The sequence below is a fragment of the Bombus vosnesenskii genome, unplaced genomic scaffold (genome assembly GCF_011952255.1).
Source record: "Bombus vosnesenskii isolate JDL3184/JDL3185 unplaced genomic scaffold, Bvos_JDL3184-5_v1.1 scf7180000013272, whole genome shotgun sequence".
Lineage (NCBI taxonomy): Eukaryota > Metazoa > Arthropoda > Insecta > Hymenoptera > Apidae > Bombus > Bombus vosnesenskii.
In genome coordinates, this window is record NW_022882930.1 from 5,944,179 (window position 1) to 5,961,447 (window position 17,269).

The 17,269-nt window shown below is 39.9% G+C and overlaps 1 protein-coding gene across 2 annotated transcripts in view; it reads left to right on the top strand.

Moving 5' to 3' along the window:
- Positions 1 to 17,269, top strand: part of LOC117231418 (ecdysone-inducible protein E75) — a 218,998-nt gene that overhangs the window by 132,915 nt on the left and 68,814 nt on the right. The window contains exon 1 of one of the 2 annotated variants that reach the window (XM_033489851.1): positions 991 to 1,622. The exons of the other annotated variant lie outside the window; for it this stretch is intronic. Within the exon in view, the coding sequence (XP_033345742.1) occupies positions 1,466 to 1,622 (157 nt within the window). The 5' untranslated portion in view covers positions 991 to 1,465. Of the gene's footprint in view, positions 1 to 990; positions 1,623 to 17,269 lie in introns of those variants that run through there. 2 annotated transcript variants of the gene reach the window in all.

The following is a 17,269-nucleotide window of genomic DNA, read 5'->3' on the forward strand; positions in this document are numbered from 1 at the left end:
GCGAGTTTTAGAGCATATTATAAATTACGTGGTGAGTAAACAGAAAATACTTATATCGATAATGTTAGAAATATATTTTGTTTTATTTATAAAAACGTGAGTTGACATAAAAATCTTTAACCCACTAGTAAGATAAATATAAGAAACTCGTCAGAAATATACTTTTAGAAATAATGTTTTCTCTTCCTGTCCAAGATCGAATTCTAATGAGAAATAATTGGAAAAATGATAGTTTGCATTGTAAACGCGTTATCGGTAAATTTCACTTCGTATGAGACGCGTCTATTCCTGGACGATTGGTGTCGTGTGGCCCACTTGTAAGTACGCGGGTAATATAAAGGTAAGCACGATGTTCAATTGTACGCGATGGCTGACAGTGTAACGGAAACACTGGAACAAAAGTGACGTATTTATCAATCAGATAAAAGCCTTTCAATAAAATCGGACTAAGCATCCTCGTTTATTTATTAATGGCTTCGATTCTTTCCTAACCGTTCATTCGTTTCCAATTACTAATATGGTATAATGTCTTTCTGTTATAGGTAAGTGAAAATCTTCGCTTTCTTTGCTGCTAGCTGTACCACACTTGGCTGTAAGTAATTTTCAAATCAATCGCAGATTAAACTAGTCTACGTCTGGTCGTCATAAACATAGATTGGCATATGTCGATATACACTCGTTCAACGGCTACCAAAATACGTAAAAATCACTAAAAGATCGCTACAAATCAAAGACAAGTTTAAAAAACTATTTACAATTTCACATACAGTATTCTACCAAATTTCTGCGCTTCGTTTTATAATCAGACACTATGTTTCTATTATCGCTACCAATCCCCACATATTAAAGTTATTCGCGTTAAAAAAATCTCGATTTCGAAATAACAACGCGAGTTATATAATAATCGTACTGGAAACGTACACAGCCTATCACAAACTCAAAGGAAAACGTCATAAAATGCTTAAACTCCGCGTCCGACTCCCCTCTATTTTTACCACTCTCGACGTCGCGCCGCGTCGAATTCCGCGCCCATAAAGCCAGTCACCTGTGACAACACGAGTGCACGGGGTTGAAAAAATAGCCAGCGCTGTAAATATCTAGCCGCGTCTCCCGTCGCAGTTTCAACCCCCAGTTGGTTACAACTAAAACAGTAAAACAACCGGATGGTAAAAGTGTCCCGGCGCAAACACGACCCGCGTGCGTCATCGCAGTCCTACGCAAAGGAAGCGCGGGCACAAAAGAGCACCGGAGATATCCGCGAAAGACGGAAGGGTCACTCGTTGGGCCGGAGATCGCGTGGGTATAACGGTGGCGCGTGCGCGGAACCCCCGCAGCTCTCAGCTCTCACCCTCTCGATCAACCCCACCACCCCATTCATGGACATCAACCCTGGAGAGTACGCGGTGCGCCTACCATTGTGGCACACCGACAGTGTCCGACACGTTGTCATTAGTGCGACACGGGTATGTCAGCGAACGTGGCGAGCGACGATCCACCCGAAATCGGGATCGTCGATCACACCATGAACAACGGCGGCCCTCTCTATCCCATAGAGGTGTGCGAGGCCACCATCGCGGTCAACGAGACGCAGAATCCCGAGAGTCGTCATCAACGCGTCAAAGGTTCGTTCCTCCCTTTATTTTCTCCTTTCTCTCTGTGTTTTCCACAGGAAACATGAACTTGAATTCGGCTGTGATTCATATTCGTCGTTACGTTCGTCGTGTTGTGACGCTTCGTTGTTTCGGTTCTTTGTTATGGCTTGTTGTTTGTTTATTGACAATGGGGGTGGGGGTGGGGGATCGAAGGTTACGTATGGTGATTCGAGGATGAGATTTACTCGTGTGACAGATCACCCGTGAAACACGATATATTTTAATTGAATCGTTTCGTGGTTGCGCCTGATTGCGTATGTTTTTCGGTGCTAGGGGGAGTTAGGTGACGGATGTGATAGGGTAGGGGTTGCGTGATGGGACAGGATAAGTTCAAGATGATTGCATGCTGTACGATGAAGTTATTTTTGCTCGGAGTGGGATTATGCTCCGCGCAGGTTTCAGATATTTCGTGCCACGTAATCAGGATATCAGCATATCTGTTGAAGAAACGTCTTGGATTAGATACGTTTTCGTATATCTGTATGGTAATGTTTTCGTTGGTCAACATACTGTGTGATGGTTACATGGACAATTTGTACGGTGATTTCCGGAAATCTTCTCGGAATAAGTTTCTTAAAGGGGATCCTTTGTTCGAGACGTCTCTTTAATCAGCAGCTGTGGAATCAGTTCTCTCTTTAGTAACGAACCTTATCGCTCATCCTCGTTCTATATCATCAAATACTACGGCACTTTCTTTGAAGTAACGTCAACTACGTTAAAATAACATCAATTACGATCAACAACCACGCTTTCTTTCGTAAATGAATAAGATACGACACTTTTTAGACGAAGCTGTAACACCTAAGTGTCTATGAGTATACGAAGAGTCGAGAGAAGGATCTAAGTACAAATTGCATTGCGTCATAAACTATGCTTCGGTTATTCCCGGGTTTGTTCTCGCGTATGCAGCTACCTCTCTTTCGCCGGGAAAAGCTTTGACACTGAAGCGTATCGATTTTTCCTCGAGCGGGGCTCACGTGCTCATTGACATTGACATTGCCCGCTACCACGGCCAGCCTACCTGCCACCTAGTGTCCACGAACCGATGCGTACCTGTCAACCAACTTGGTCAATTCGCTACCCGATGGCGCTGCGAACGTTCGCGTTTCGTTTGCCCCGTGCGCGCCACTCGGTGATTCCCCAAGTTCACCGGCTTTTCGCGAAAAAAATCATTGCGATCGCGGCGCGGCGCGGCGCGCGTTCCAATAATTTAGCGCCAATTTCGATTTCCTTAGCGTCGCCTCAGCTGTTTCTGTAATTATAATTCAACTTTAAGTTACATCTCTTTTTGACGGATATGAAATTCCTCGTATTTAGGAATATTGGATAATTATTAATTAAAATGCTTTACGAAATTGTGATATAGCGGACGAAGAAGTTTACAACCTCCTGCTATAGGCGTGGGTGCAAAATTTCTGAGCTTTGAGAATATTGGATAATTATCAACGAGGATAATAGATTGTTCCAAAAGTTTCTTTCGTTTTAGAAGGAAACAATAGATGCACAACATTTTTTGTTGTTGAATAATGTTGTTGTTGGATTATACGTAATTTAATAAAAAAAATAGAAAAGAAGAAGTGTTGTGCACGCATTATTTCCTTACAAAGGGAAAGAAAGTTTTGCGATTCGGACGTTCATAACTTTTACCGTAAGATTCGATGCAAAATTTCAGAATATAGGAATTTTTGATAATTGTCAGGTAAAGTGCTTTACGAAACGCAATATAATGAACATGGAAGTTTAGTGTCTTTTATCGAAATTTTAGAAATTCATGAGTATTCGATAATCGTCAATTAACGTTGAAGAAAAATTTGGTAGTTCTATAAAGTTTTATATCTCTTGCAAAATTGTACAAATGCTGCTGAAAAATCTTTTCGTTTGAAATAAGATTGAGTTTCGTGGAGACGAAACAGGGTGAGATTTGATTATGAAAGTGGCGAACTATGATGGCAATATAGGTCGTATTGGGTGTTGCATCGCGGCTTGTTTTCGTGGAACAAGAATGTGCCGATGGCCCACATTTTTAACGACACGATGGATTTCCCAACACGGCCTGGCCGAAACGCGCAACGGGGTCATTGCGCAATAGTTTTACTTCTCTTTATCCAGACTAGAGGCCTGGCAGCATTACATAAAAGCATTTATCTGTCAGGAGCCAAGCATCTAGTCCTGTTGAGCGACGGTCGCGTTCAACACGTTGCTACTCTACTTCCCTCTCTTAACTGCCATTGCTCGTTAACATCGTGTACAAGAAACGATCCACTTCTCAATAATGGAAATCATTTCAATCGCGATTCGATGGTAAATTCGTGACATTTTTTTATTCCATTGAACAATGACCAAAAACGAGCACAAGTATATCGTTTATATACGTTTCTTAATACGACGAGTAAAATATTCTATTTAAAAATATTCCCTGTAATTAAATATAATAAACAACGGCTATTAATTTCCTAAGTACTATGGGAGCATGTATGTATTTGGTTATCGATATGGATCATGGGTCGTGAAATTTCGTTAATGCGGACCGTTCATGCAATTGAAGTATAACGCGAAAACACATTTCCTCTATTCTATACGATTTTTCGTAATAAACATTTTAAATGAATATACATTTAACATTTACTTGATGCTTTAAATGGTATCCCAAAATACTCGTAGCAAATATTGTAACAAACCGTACATAGTCACACGTCTTATCCAAAAGTTACTCCACTTAATGGACTTAAGTGGATACTTAAAGCGTTTAGAAACGATCACTCGTATCAAACTTTGTATTCGTGTCGACACTTGAAACCGACTTTCGGAAGAATTTTCTATAAGATCAACCGTTTTATTCTGTTTAATTCTTGCACATTCAAAGCCAGAATTCGATCTTCTCCTCTGGCTGCCAATTCGCCACCTAAACTCCAGTCAACGACCACAATACGAACAATAAGTCACCTGTTCGACATCCTCTCTTTGCCTAAATGTACTTGCATACTCCGTTGATCAACAGCGAGCCCCAAGTGGCTCTATTCATCTCGGCTAGTTGCACGAGAGATCGTTGTGTGCCCGTCGCCCATTTAATACCATTTTAATCGATCCGCTAAGGCGAGTAGGCGCGCGCTAACCGGACACCTGATCCCGATGGAAGGCTACACTCGCCGCGGCCCTGAGGCCCCCAAGAGAGGGAGGAAAAGAGAAAAAAAATCACGTAATAATAGATACGAGCGTGCACCAGCGGCGGCCTGGCTCGCTGTGTTTCGCAACGCTTCACAAAGGCTCAGGGCCGTTGTTCTATGACTACAACAGAACCGCTCGCGAGGTCTACGCCCGCTATCGAGGTCTCTTTATCCCTTCGCTTGCTATTCAAGACTCCCGCCTAGCTTAAAACTGTCCGACATCGACCGTTTCATCGGACGAAATGACGCGACTTCCGGAAGTCGATCGCGACGACTGGTAACGCGATGACGCGACCTCACTCAGTCGTGACACGCGTATTTTTTTTCGTTCGATTTGTAGAAAAATTACGTTTCTTTTTATCGTGTCTTTTTGCTTTTTCTTTTTTTTTTTTTTTTTTTTTAAGATCGCTTGAGGTCGATTGCTTGCTCTTTCTTCTTATTTTTCCTATCATTTAGACGTATCAATAAGGAGTTGGAAACGAGTTCTATCAGATTCGGTGATGAGGCTCTTTTCATCCAAGTCTATATATATACTTCTAGATTTTATCGTCTAAATTGCGGGTTCCCTTTTTTAGTTATTTCTTTTAATAGACGAATCGTATCGTTGTTATTCGATGTGTGTGATTTTAATGAAATCACGTATCGAGGTAGGTATTATCATATAGTTAATAATCTTAAAAATATGTTATATTGATTTATAAAGGAACGTGATAATTATTGGTTGAATATATGGAAATATGGTTGGGTGGTTTAAGAAACTGCAAATATGTATATATAAATATAGATGGATTTTAATATCGTTCAATTTTATTAATGGTATTATTTATTGAAGCATGTAACGTATGCATTTTATTGCTTGTTCTACACGTGTTGCAGTCGTTATGCTTAAATGGAACGTATGCGCCGAAAATGCGTGTATCGATCGTAGTAATTTCGCACCTGGCTATAATAAACCCCGTTCACCACTTTATTATCTATTCTTCACATCGATCTGACCATTTACAGTTTCATAACAGTTATTCCAACCTACCATTATAAACTGAATTGCACATTTAATTAAGTTGCCTAAATAGGGTCAAGCAAACTCCACCCACTCAATTTGCATAACATATCCCTCTCTTCGTTATGATTTAACGAATATCGCCATGAACAAAGATTTCCCATACAAATGATGTTTTATTTTTTATATTATTTTCTCAGCTTCCTAATTAGGATTAATTGTCCCAATATTTCAGTTCTCTTTTATCGCAATTTCACAAATTCTACGAAGAATGGAAATCTTTGTTAAACAAATACTATTCTACATTCATCGATACTAATTTTCTAATTTCTATAATTTTCTAGTACATCGACCGTCCAAATGTCTTAGTTTCTCGATTGCAATCGTGCAAACATCTGCAGTTCAAGTACCAAAATATTAAATATTCTCTTTCCGTTGATATTTCTTTGAATCAGTTTCCCAAATTTCTAATTTCCCAACTCCTGAATCTTCCAAGTATTTAAATTTCTCGATTACGCTTTAAAACGCCACGAAGAACAAAAATTCCCCTTCAGCCTAATTTTCTAATCTCCTAATATTTCAATATTCTGATCCTTCTAACAACAAAACGAATTTCCTAAGCAAACACAATTCGTCGGTGTTCCCGCAGATTGCTTTTCTAGCGTCCTAATTTTCTCATCTACGTTCTCGCGGACGCTTAACGTCCTCTAATCCCGATCTTCCGATTTCACCAACCGCCAACACCTTCATCCCACCTAGATCCTTTTATAATCACCTTTCGCCGACAAAAGCCACAATTTCAACACGTAGCGCGAAACGTGCAACACCTAATTATCTGTGAACCCTAATCCGACTGTAATCGATACGAAATCCCAAGACAGTCGACTGGAATTTATGGAAGGCGGTTCTCGCGGAATGGTCGGACGCGTCACGTGCCGGCGCGTGCACGAGCAGAAGAGGCACTCTTCTCGATCAGGATGATGAATCGCGGCGGGAAGCGTGGCTCGGCCACGTAACTGGGACGAAGTCCCCGAGGCGCCAGGCGGATCGTATTCTCGGAGGAGCACGGCGTAAAAACCGAAAAGATCGTTCCGTGGCTATGAGGCGAGGTGAGAGTGCTTTCACCTTTCTCCCTGTTCTTCGTCCTCTGTCGCACCAGTCCACGTCTCTTTCTCGCTCTTATCGAGCCGCTTTTACTCTCGATCGCTACTACCTTCTGCTAGCTACTGCCGCTTGCTGGCTGCTTGCGTCTGCTCCACCATGGAGAAAGCAGTCCTCCGACTTCGTCGTTTTCGCCACATTTCTTTCTCCAGTTCCATCGTTTCTTTCCTCCTATCTTTTCTTTGCCTTTCGAGATCGCGTACGAACCCTTTCTTATCGCTACGTCGCTTTCTTATCGACTGTACATTTTGACGATATAATTAAGAACACAGAACTCGGATAGAAGATTGTTTTAATCCACTAAGTATGATAGAGAGTATTGCGCTTTGGATATTTTATATGTCCTTACGCGTTTGTCGAGGTTATTTGATGTATAAACAGAGAAACTCGCGGATAAATGGTAAGGTAGCAAATATATTTTAATACAGAAGTGTAATTATAAGTAAGAATACAATTTGAGCTGGTCCAGATCCGCACGCTAGCAAAGTTACCCTATAACTGAAAACCCCGAAGCCAACGTCGCCTGTCTACTGTTCATGGTCTGCCTTCGTCGCAGTCTTTGTCAATGGTTTGAGAGAACTAAAAAGACCAGATGTAGAGTTTTCTTAGAAGTGGTGACCACTTCGACAGTGTTACGTGCATTGCGCGCGATTTTGTATCTTCAAACTGTAAAGGAAAAGGACAGTGTTTACTTCTCGCAAGAGGATGAAATGTTGAATCGTTCGCTGCGAGCTTTCGTATTTATATTTTCGTGAATGGCATCAAAGAAGAAGAAACGAATGTGCTGCGAACAAACTTTAGGTAAAAATTGGAACATATTTGTAGGACAGATTAGCAGAAGTTTGCGATTTTGAATATATTATTCACCGATCGGAAACATAAAATTCGTCTATTAATACAATTCCTTTATCTTCGATAGCTTTCAGGATATCCTAGAAGCTATGCGTTCGATCGCCAATTATAATCCATTAGCTATTTTCACGCTCGAGATGCGAATGACAGCCGATAGAAGAGACATACGTCGAATATCTTTGGCTGAACTATGAGTCTGTAAAATTCGATCGAAATCGAAGTATCGCATATGGATAGTTTCTTTTGTTAGAGTTGAAATATATAGAAATCCGTTTCTACTGAAACTGGAGCAGTAGGTGTAACTTCGATGTTTTAGATCTACATAGGTGGAAAAGGGGCTCAGTTTCAAGCTGTGACGCACGCACGTCCTTGATTATCCCGGTTCCACCAGGGACACCGCTAATACATCGACTTCTTTGTTATAGATTTACATGTCGCGGCAATGATTCACTTGCAATAACGATTGAATAACTTGTACACAATTTCTTAATCATTATACATGTCGATACACCGGCGTAGATTGCGGTCAAGCGATTTGTGGTTGCAGGTGGAATACATTCCTGAGTAACTACAATATCCTTTAAGCCTTCTTTTCTTTTTTTTTCATTCTTTTAATATTCCACATACTGCGTATAATTGCCTAATATTATTCTGTTCTAGATTAGAAAATTTCTGCCCTAGTTTAATTCTAAGGATAACTCCGCGATAATTGTTTTATACGTATCTTCGATTATCGATCGGTGTACCGTTTGGATGTGGTGTAACAAAATTCCCAAAATTTGTCGAATTAATTAAAAATACGAAGAATTCTTTACGTTAATCCACCACTCTATTTGTGATAATTTTTGTAAAATATAATGACTTTCGTTAAATGAATATTAGGTAAAAATAAATATGTAGCTATCTGTCTACTTAATCGTTTATCATCTTATTAATTAATTTTCCTAGATTTCGTTTTGTAACATTTCCGTCAGGACCAATTATATCGAATCGAGTTCGGTTCACAGAAAAATTACGATGCTTCCCGGATGATCTAATACTTTACTTTCGCTACTGTATTACAACTGCTGTATTCTACATGACAATTAATTACAAACCCTATTATATAACACCCTTACATTTCATAAAATATCATAGTCAATGAAGTTTTATATAACAATTTATATCACCACCACGTTACGCGAAATAGTAGAAATCTTGCTTCGTGAAATGAATCAATTTTACATTGTACAAAAATAAAATTCACATTTCCGGAATAGATACGAATTAGCTTATTTATTTATTTAGTGACCCTGTTCAAGTATGCCGCCATTAACCCACCCCTGGAAAACCCATCAAATCAAATTAGTACGTGAACAGAATTTATACACCTTGGCGTATTATCATCTTTTCCTACGAATTCGTTTCAATCAATTCCACCTACAAATCTCATCTCCATAGAAACGACTCCTCAAGTGGCTCCTCAAATAGCCACAGGGAAAGACGCCCCTAATTCGATGGACGTTGGTGAACAGCGAAATCTGCTCAGTAGATATAGGTAGACGTTAAAGAGTCCCCTTCTAAAAGATTCGAAGGCTGGCGTTAAAGAGCCAGTAAGAGGAATTTCGTCACGAACGGCAGCTTTTACGATATCCAGCGTTGTTGTTGAGCAACGTGAAACGGGCCTCGGCCGTCCTGGATGTCGGACGGTAACCCCAGCCGAATCAAGGCCGGCGCACACGGAGACGGCTCTTACTTTCACGCGTTAGAGACGCCGCTCGTGCTCGCTTATATCAGCGATGGGACTTCACAGGGACTCTGGGACCAGCTTCCAAGCTTGTCCAGACGACCCTCCTTCTCTTCGAGAACTCGTGACACGATGTTCTGTTGTAAGATGTAAGAGGACCGCGAATTTTTCCGCGTTCATGGGAAAATGTGCAAGGCTACGTATAAGTGGATATAGTATGGAGAACTATGGAAAATATTGAAAGCAGAGTAGTACTTATTATAATATCTAGTGCATGAGACGGATTTTTATCGAAGCTTTTTATTCTTTTTAGTTATGCCGATAAAAGTATAAAGGTGCTAGAGGTGTTGGGATCTGCTCGTTATATTTACATATCGGGACGTTCTAACGAAATTAGAAAGCGCATATCGCGCGAATGAGGATTTATAATCAGATCGCGAATTTTCATACAGATTCGTATTTTTGCGAATTTTGGGTATTTTTCTATAATTTTGTATCTGTGCGTGAACATCCGCTGTCTGTAAAATAATAGGAATCAGCAGGTGCCGTAATATTTATGGTAGCTTACGTTTGATACGAGATACGTCAAATTTTATTTCATTACTGTTGCTTGATTCCTCGAAGAGCGATGATCGTCTCGTGTTGCTGCAAGTCGAATTAACTTCGCTGTTAAAGTTTGGCTCGTGACAATGAGTAGAAATGGCCGATGAATAGGCGGAAAGTGAAAGAGGAATGTGTTAATCGTTTCACTGTTTCGCGTCGGGGAAAGACTTTCGAATCGTCGGTTGAAAGTAAACTGTAGAGTCGCGAGCAGCCGTTACTTTCGCCACGCGCATGCAAGCTTTCCGTAAAAATGTAATATCTGATGGTTAGCGTAAACTATGACGTGGTCGAAGCTCCACGTAAATCATGTGAGATCGTGATAAATGGTCTCGCCCGAAGGTCGTGATATATCGATTTATCGAACCAGTATCGCGACCAAACCTTACCATTCCAACGAACAGGATGGAAAAGTAGAAACATATTTTCGAATGTGATAGTACACGATCGTTTGATGGTATAAGCGAATTGATTTATTTCACAGTTCCTTCCTCTCTCTCCCTATCTCTCCTCTCTTTCTCTCGTTCATTTATATATTATAAATTAATTTCATATTAATATCCCTTTCGTGAAATAGATATCGATGGCAAACCTGTGACAAATAACACAATGTATACTAAATTACGTCATACGTAGCATCTATTGGGTTGGCAACTAAGTAATTGCGGATTTTGTCATCACCATCTAATGACAAAATCCGCAATCACTTAGTTGCCAGCTGAATACATGCACCAAAACTAATATCACGATCTGACGAAAATAAGAACTGTTTTCTGAACCAAATTTAGTAGATTAGTTATCGAGATTCGTATGGAATGGAAATCGAGTTCCTTCTGGAGATTCGCGATAAGAGATCGACGTATAGATGGTACATTATTTCTCTGTCGACAAATAGACTACAATCGAGCGATACCTGGAACCTCGATGGCCTTGCTATCCGCGCTGGACCGAAACGTCTTGCGAAACTCAGATTATTTTCGATCATCTACCTATTTGTTCGCGTCGAATCTGCCTCGTATCCCCTGCCATTAACAGTGCTTCGCATTCTGCAAATGGTATCGTCCCACGATACTTTCCAGACATTCAGGATTGCTGCAACAACGTCTGATTAATCACTTCCTCTCTTCGATTCTCTCCTTCCATGGGATCCTTTAACTTTCTGACGCCTTTTAGTGGTAATTAGTATTTACGAAGGACACTTGTAACGATCATCATGCTTAAGTATGATAAATAGGCTCTTTAATTATGATCCTAAGTTAATAGTGGATTTTTTAATTAAATTTACTTGTAATTTTCAATTTGCATCTTTAATCGTGTCCAAATTTCCGTCTTCGACTATACGAGATAATTCTCGGTGAAAGAAAATTGTTTCGTGTTAAGAAAGTATTCCCTTTATCGTTACAAATTGCTTGCTTGCTTCTTCTATGAGATTCCCAAATCAGCGAATGGAATTTTCTACATCCATTCTCCTATTTCCCAATATTCCAGTTTCAAACTTTCTCCACTTTCTGTACATTTCGAACAATCTGGGGAATACGTCCGAGATGTGAAAAGAAACGTCTCGAGCGAAGTATATACATACACATACAGCGGCTCACGAGAGTATTCGAATACTTGTCACGGAATATTTGTAAGTTTATATTTCTTTAACAAATTTAACAATGAAACACGACCATCCAGATTGCGTGCAACGCACTTTAAACCAATCTTCAAATGTATATAGAAGATACAACATATTTATTGTAAACGCATATTCGGTAAAAGGAAACAGTACACAGCACGAATAGTCCTATTAAAGATACGATAGGTGTGAAAAATAATCCTACTGAATATTTAGACTTGTTAATTCGTACTAAATATCTTGTTATTTCTGTACAGATATATTTCCAGATTATTTTCAAACTCTACCACTATATGACAGTATATGAGTACTTATGTTCCAAGGTTTCGTGAACATTTCACTTCGCTTCTTCCGAATAGCTGAAACTCAAGTTTACGAGAACCTCGGCTTATCAAAATTCAAAGAAACGCCAATATATCGTCCGATAAACATCGCGAAAGTTCAAAATGAAAAGTTTACCAAAAAGAGTTCGTAACATCGTGATATCGGTTGACTCTCGCTACGACGCTAATGAAATTTCATTTCGTTTAGTACAACGTAGTCGTACGATGTTTCCACGAGCGTTCTAATACTTTCGTGAGCAACTGGTATACCGTATGGTCGGGCGGATTGGAAAATTTCCATGGGCCAAGACAACATGATACGTTGAACGATGGTGAAGTTGTCCCGTTGGCTGGTCTCTTGTCTGCCTCGGCGTGTAAACACCGTGACGATCCTAATCTCTTGCGCAATGGCTGGACGCCCTTAATGAAATTTCAGGTCAGCCCCAGAGTGACGAAGCCGGTCATTGCCCTCGACTCGTTCGCTCGTTCCACTTTGCGGCCTCTCTCTGTGTTTCCTGGTTTCGTTCTACGCCTCGGTTTTGGCGCGGTTGTTTTGGCGCGCACATTCCTGATTGACGCGGCTGACCCATAAATATGCTGACGACCAAACCGTGAGCTACGTTTACTCTGCGATTAGCATCGATACCATCGTTTGTTCTGCTTTTTCTCTTATTTCTAAAACGTTAAGCTGATCGTTCTTTAACCTTCGCGCAGCACACGCTGTATAATACCATTATCACGAGCGTGAAATATTTTATTTCGTATGGATGAAACGAACAATCAAACGAGAAGGTTCTTTACCTAATGTGATAATTAAATTTGTAGAAGAAATTCAATCGTACGAATTAACTCAAGATAAATGTAACTTAAATTTATCATATTATAAACTTACATTTATCTTGAGTTAATTCCTACGATCGAATTTCTTCTACAAATTTAATTATCACATTAGGTAAAGAACTTAAATTTATCATAATATAAACTTAGCCTTAACTAATGTTTTAAAATGTATTACATTAGGTTGTCGGAAAAGTGTCTTTCTTTTACAGACACGTCTTTTACAACGACGCATTTTTATACGAACACGAAGCCTGATCTGTCGAACGTTGTGATCTGTATTTTGATAGAAAAAAATAGATCATACGTAATTGGACGAAATAATATAAAAATAATAATATAAAATAATATAAAACGGAAAATGTTGCGCATCCATTATTTCCTTATAAAACGAAAGAAACTTTTCGGACGACCTAATAGCAACGGTGAGATATGTACGCGAGTCAGAATTGACCCAGTCTCGGTGTTTCGAACGAACGAAGTTAAGAACAAACGTTTGAGTGTGTATGACACATTGGATTCTTTTACGTATTCTTTTAGGTATTGCAAATTAACTGCACGTGTGGAAAATGCGATCGGTTGGTGATAAATGAATGCACCGAATGTACGGATGTAACGGGGTAGAATATTTTTGTTCGTTTTGAAAGCATTACTTAAGAATACAGTGACACTGGAAAGATGATTAATGCGTTGGTTTCTCCGTCTGGAATAATATATCGTTGTCGTTCTACATTTGCTTCTGTATATCTTTACGTGTGTATAGAATTTTACTGCCAACGTTAGTTCGATTCCTCGCGAAAGTTTAACTGTTTCTACACAACGTGAAAAATCGTGCACCGTAAAGTTTCGAGTATCCCAGAGGAAAGCACAGAACCACAGCGCTATTCTCTGGCTGAGCAAGCAAGAATAGAAAAAAAAATGCGGAATTAAACATATTCGAGTAGCTCGAATTATCGCGTTTCGCGCTAATAACTCGACGAACCTCGGTTTGTATCTCGGTGAACCCTGAACGGTAGCCTTCCGCGATCTCGCCTAAGGATTCACCGTTACGCTAATCAACAGTAAAAAGCGCCTAACTCTCCTAGCATCCTCTCACGGTATCTTCGTCCACTTCTTCTTCTCTTTCTCCTTCCTCTTTCTCTAAAATTGGCGAACAGCCTATGCCCGCTCGCTCTAAAACTGCCTTCTGTTACGTCACTGTTACGCGAAAAGTACACGTGGCCGATAACCTTGATTTATATTCCAGCAGGTCCGAGTGAGTTAAGTATATTTTTCTAATAAAATGAAATTTTAAGAATCTTCTTTCAAATAGTTTCATCGGCTAAACGCTTCGAAAGCTCGCGTCTGACCCAGCACTGTTTCGATCTACTTGAAACTTACAACCACGAGCGATTTTCCTCACTTTTCCTGTAGAAAATCGTAGACGAAACTTGTACACGGTACAAGCTTGTCGTTGGAAAACATTTAACTCTTCCCTTGGAAAATATGTGTTCCAAGATAAGGCGATCGATGGTAAATAAATTTTACAATCGATCGATTATACGCTACGCGGAATTCATAAATTTACGGGTTCGGTACGGCGAGCACGCATTTCACAGAACGTATTGTTACGGTTCCAGCAGCGAAATGGCTAACGCAATGCGAAGAAACAAAGTGGAAATAAACGAAGAAGCATCTTTGGTTCTTAACTTGCAACTTACAAACTGCGATTTGACAAAATAGATAATACGCGGTTTCCACGTCGCTTCTCGCTGGAAAATTAGTTCATCTGTCCCAACTTGTAAAATATAACACGAGTCTTTGTAACCATTCTTCGTCTTTCCCCCCACCTTCTTCTTCTTTCTCGTGGCACGTTGGAGGAGTTGTCGCGAGCCGAAAACCGGTCCCATTTTCGCGGGTACGTGGCTCGTGCACGTGCGCGAGCACGAGGACACGGTGGCGCGCACATAAACGAAGTGCGTTGACACGGAATGTCCGCGGAGGGCGAGGAGCTCGGCAAGAGGAGCCATAGGTCACTCACCGCGCGGCAAACGTTCCCGCATCCTTGACGCGTACGCCAGGAGGAGGATCCTGCCGGCTAACGGAATCGTCGATGGCCACGCGTGTGCCAGGACCATCGAACACCCGCTCCACAGCCTTTCGCTCCTCTCTCAGGCGACGAACGTGAAATTTTGATGAATCTGAGAGATTCGAGGATGCCAGGCGAATGTATTATAAATTTGTCCCGTTTTTATATTTATTGCAACATGGATAATACTCGTATGTACTAATACGTATAATATACAGGGTGATTGGTAACTGGTGGTACAAGCGGAAAGAGGGTGATTCTACGTGAAAAAAGAAGTCGAAAATATAGAATAAAAATGTTTCGTTCGAGGCTTTGTTTTCGAGAAAATCGACTTTGAATTTTCGCTCGGTACGTTACGCGTGCGGTACGTTATAACGGATCTCACTGTAGATCGTTGTCTCGATGGAAGAATTTAAAATTTTCTTTTTTCACGTAGAATCACCCCCTTTGCGCTTGTACCACCAGCTATCAACCACCCTGTATAGAGGAATATGCGATATATGTATTAAAAAAGGATGAATTTATAGTCTGTAGTGAGATATAATAGTAACCAATATACAATAAGTGGAGAATTTTTGGAATATCGAGAGTATTGGAAATATTTCGTTGCAAGTTAATTCACCTTTATTCGGTCCATAAATTGAAGCTATAAAAATCGTTACGGTTTATTGGAATTATTGTTGTATTGTTAGATTTGTTCTCGGCGAAGAGACACGTTTAATAATTTAAACATAGTTTGCGAGTTAACTGACATTTACCAGTTTGTCACATGGCCATCGGTATCTTGGTTCTGCGATATGAATTAATCGACTATATATAACTTTGTATCCCGAATTCGTTAAAATGCCCAAGTTACGAGTTGAGACAGACACAGTAGATTCGGACAGCGTTTCGTCAGACATAGACGTTCGGCATATTTAGCCGATGAAACTATTTGGAAAACCGATCCTTCGCGTTTCTTCTTATTAGAAGCTAATTATCCGAATGATATTGTCTATTTCAGCTCCGTATAATATTTTAAAAATACTTTATTAACAAATTAATTCAATCCTGTCTAAAGATTCGAGTAAATCGAGATAAAGTAAAGATAAAGTAAATCGAGATCACCCGAGTCTAGAGAAACGTTCGAACAAGAGGTTAAATAAAATTAAAAAGAAAAGATTAACGTCGAAATAAAATTTATTTAGACTCAGAGACGAAAGATATTTTTTAATATCTTCAGTTGCAATGTAGTTCCAACGTTTTTCAATTGAACGATGAATTGGTAATTTCTAACGGCCTCTAACGAGGCCATGTTAACTCGATGGCGAAGCCCGAAAGTAACGACTGTAAACAGTAAACACTTTCATTCACAGCTCTGTCTAGGCCCTGTGGATTTAGGCTGACTGACCCCTTTACCTCATGGCCCCCTCCGCTTCTGTCGCGTTAGATTCGTGTTAGACGGCGGTCTGGCTGTGCCGCGCAACTTTCTCTCTTTCTTCGATCAAACCAAACGATGACATTACCTCGTTCCTCGATAAGTCGCCAACTTACGCGACCAACAACCTCGAACCTATTAATTTACAATTATAGATTTTATGGATCTCCTTTTTTCTGGAATATTTCATTTTTATTTCATTCGAATCTTACGCGAAAACGAAAAAATGAAAGAAAGAAGACGAATGTTTCGTACGAATCGTTTACTTGTTGGAGAGATTTATAAATAGAATATTTGGAAATAAATTAGTTAGTTTGCGATTATCAGATAGTCGACAGCTGTACAGAGGATAGCACACGCCGTGGCTTGTAAATCTCAAACTAACTTCAAAGTTTTTCATATTAACAGGAATCTTCTTTCTACTAAGAACCGTGTTCGAGGCCAAGCGGAAGCTCCCTTCAGCGACGAACGCCTCGACATCCGCTTCCCGTTAGAATAACCCCTAGAACGTTACGTAAATATAGCTTAACTAAACGGCAATGTACTGTTTCTCACAAATATTTGGCAAGAATCTGTATACCTTTGCTCCCATACCGAATTACAATTTCGTATATTACTCGCAGATGTACGAAAAAATATATAAAACAAGAAGAAAACGAAACTTTCATCCATGTTTCGTCTTCGCGAAAAACACGCATCGTTGTAAGTTTAGATGATCTCTCTGAAAAATTACCAATCGAATATTTCGATAGTTTGGACAAATTCGGAAATGAGAACGCTATACCAAAAATATACATTTGAAGAAAATATAAAGTTCACGTAGAAAGACAAGCTTTCATTACATAACT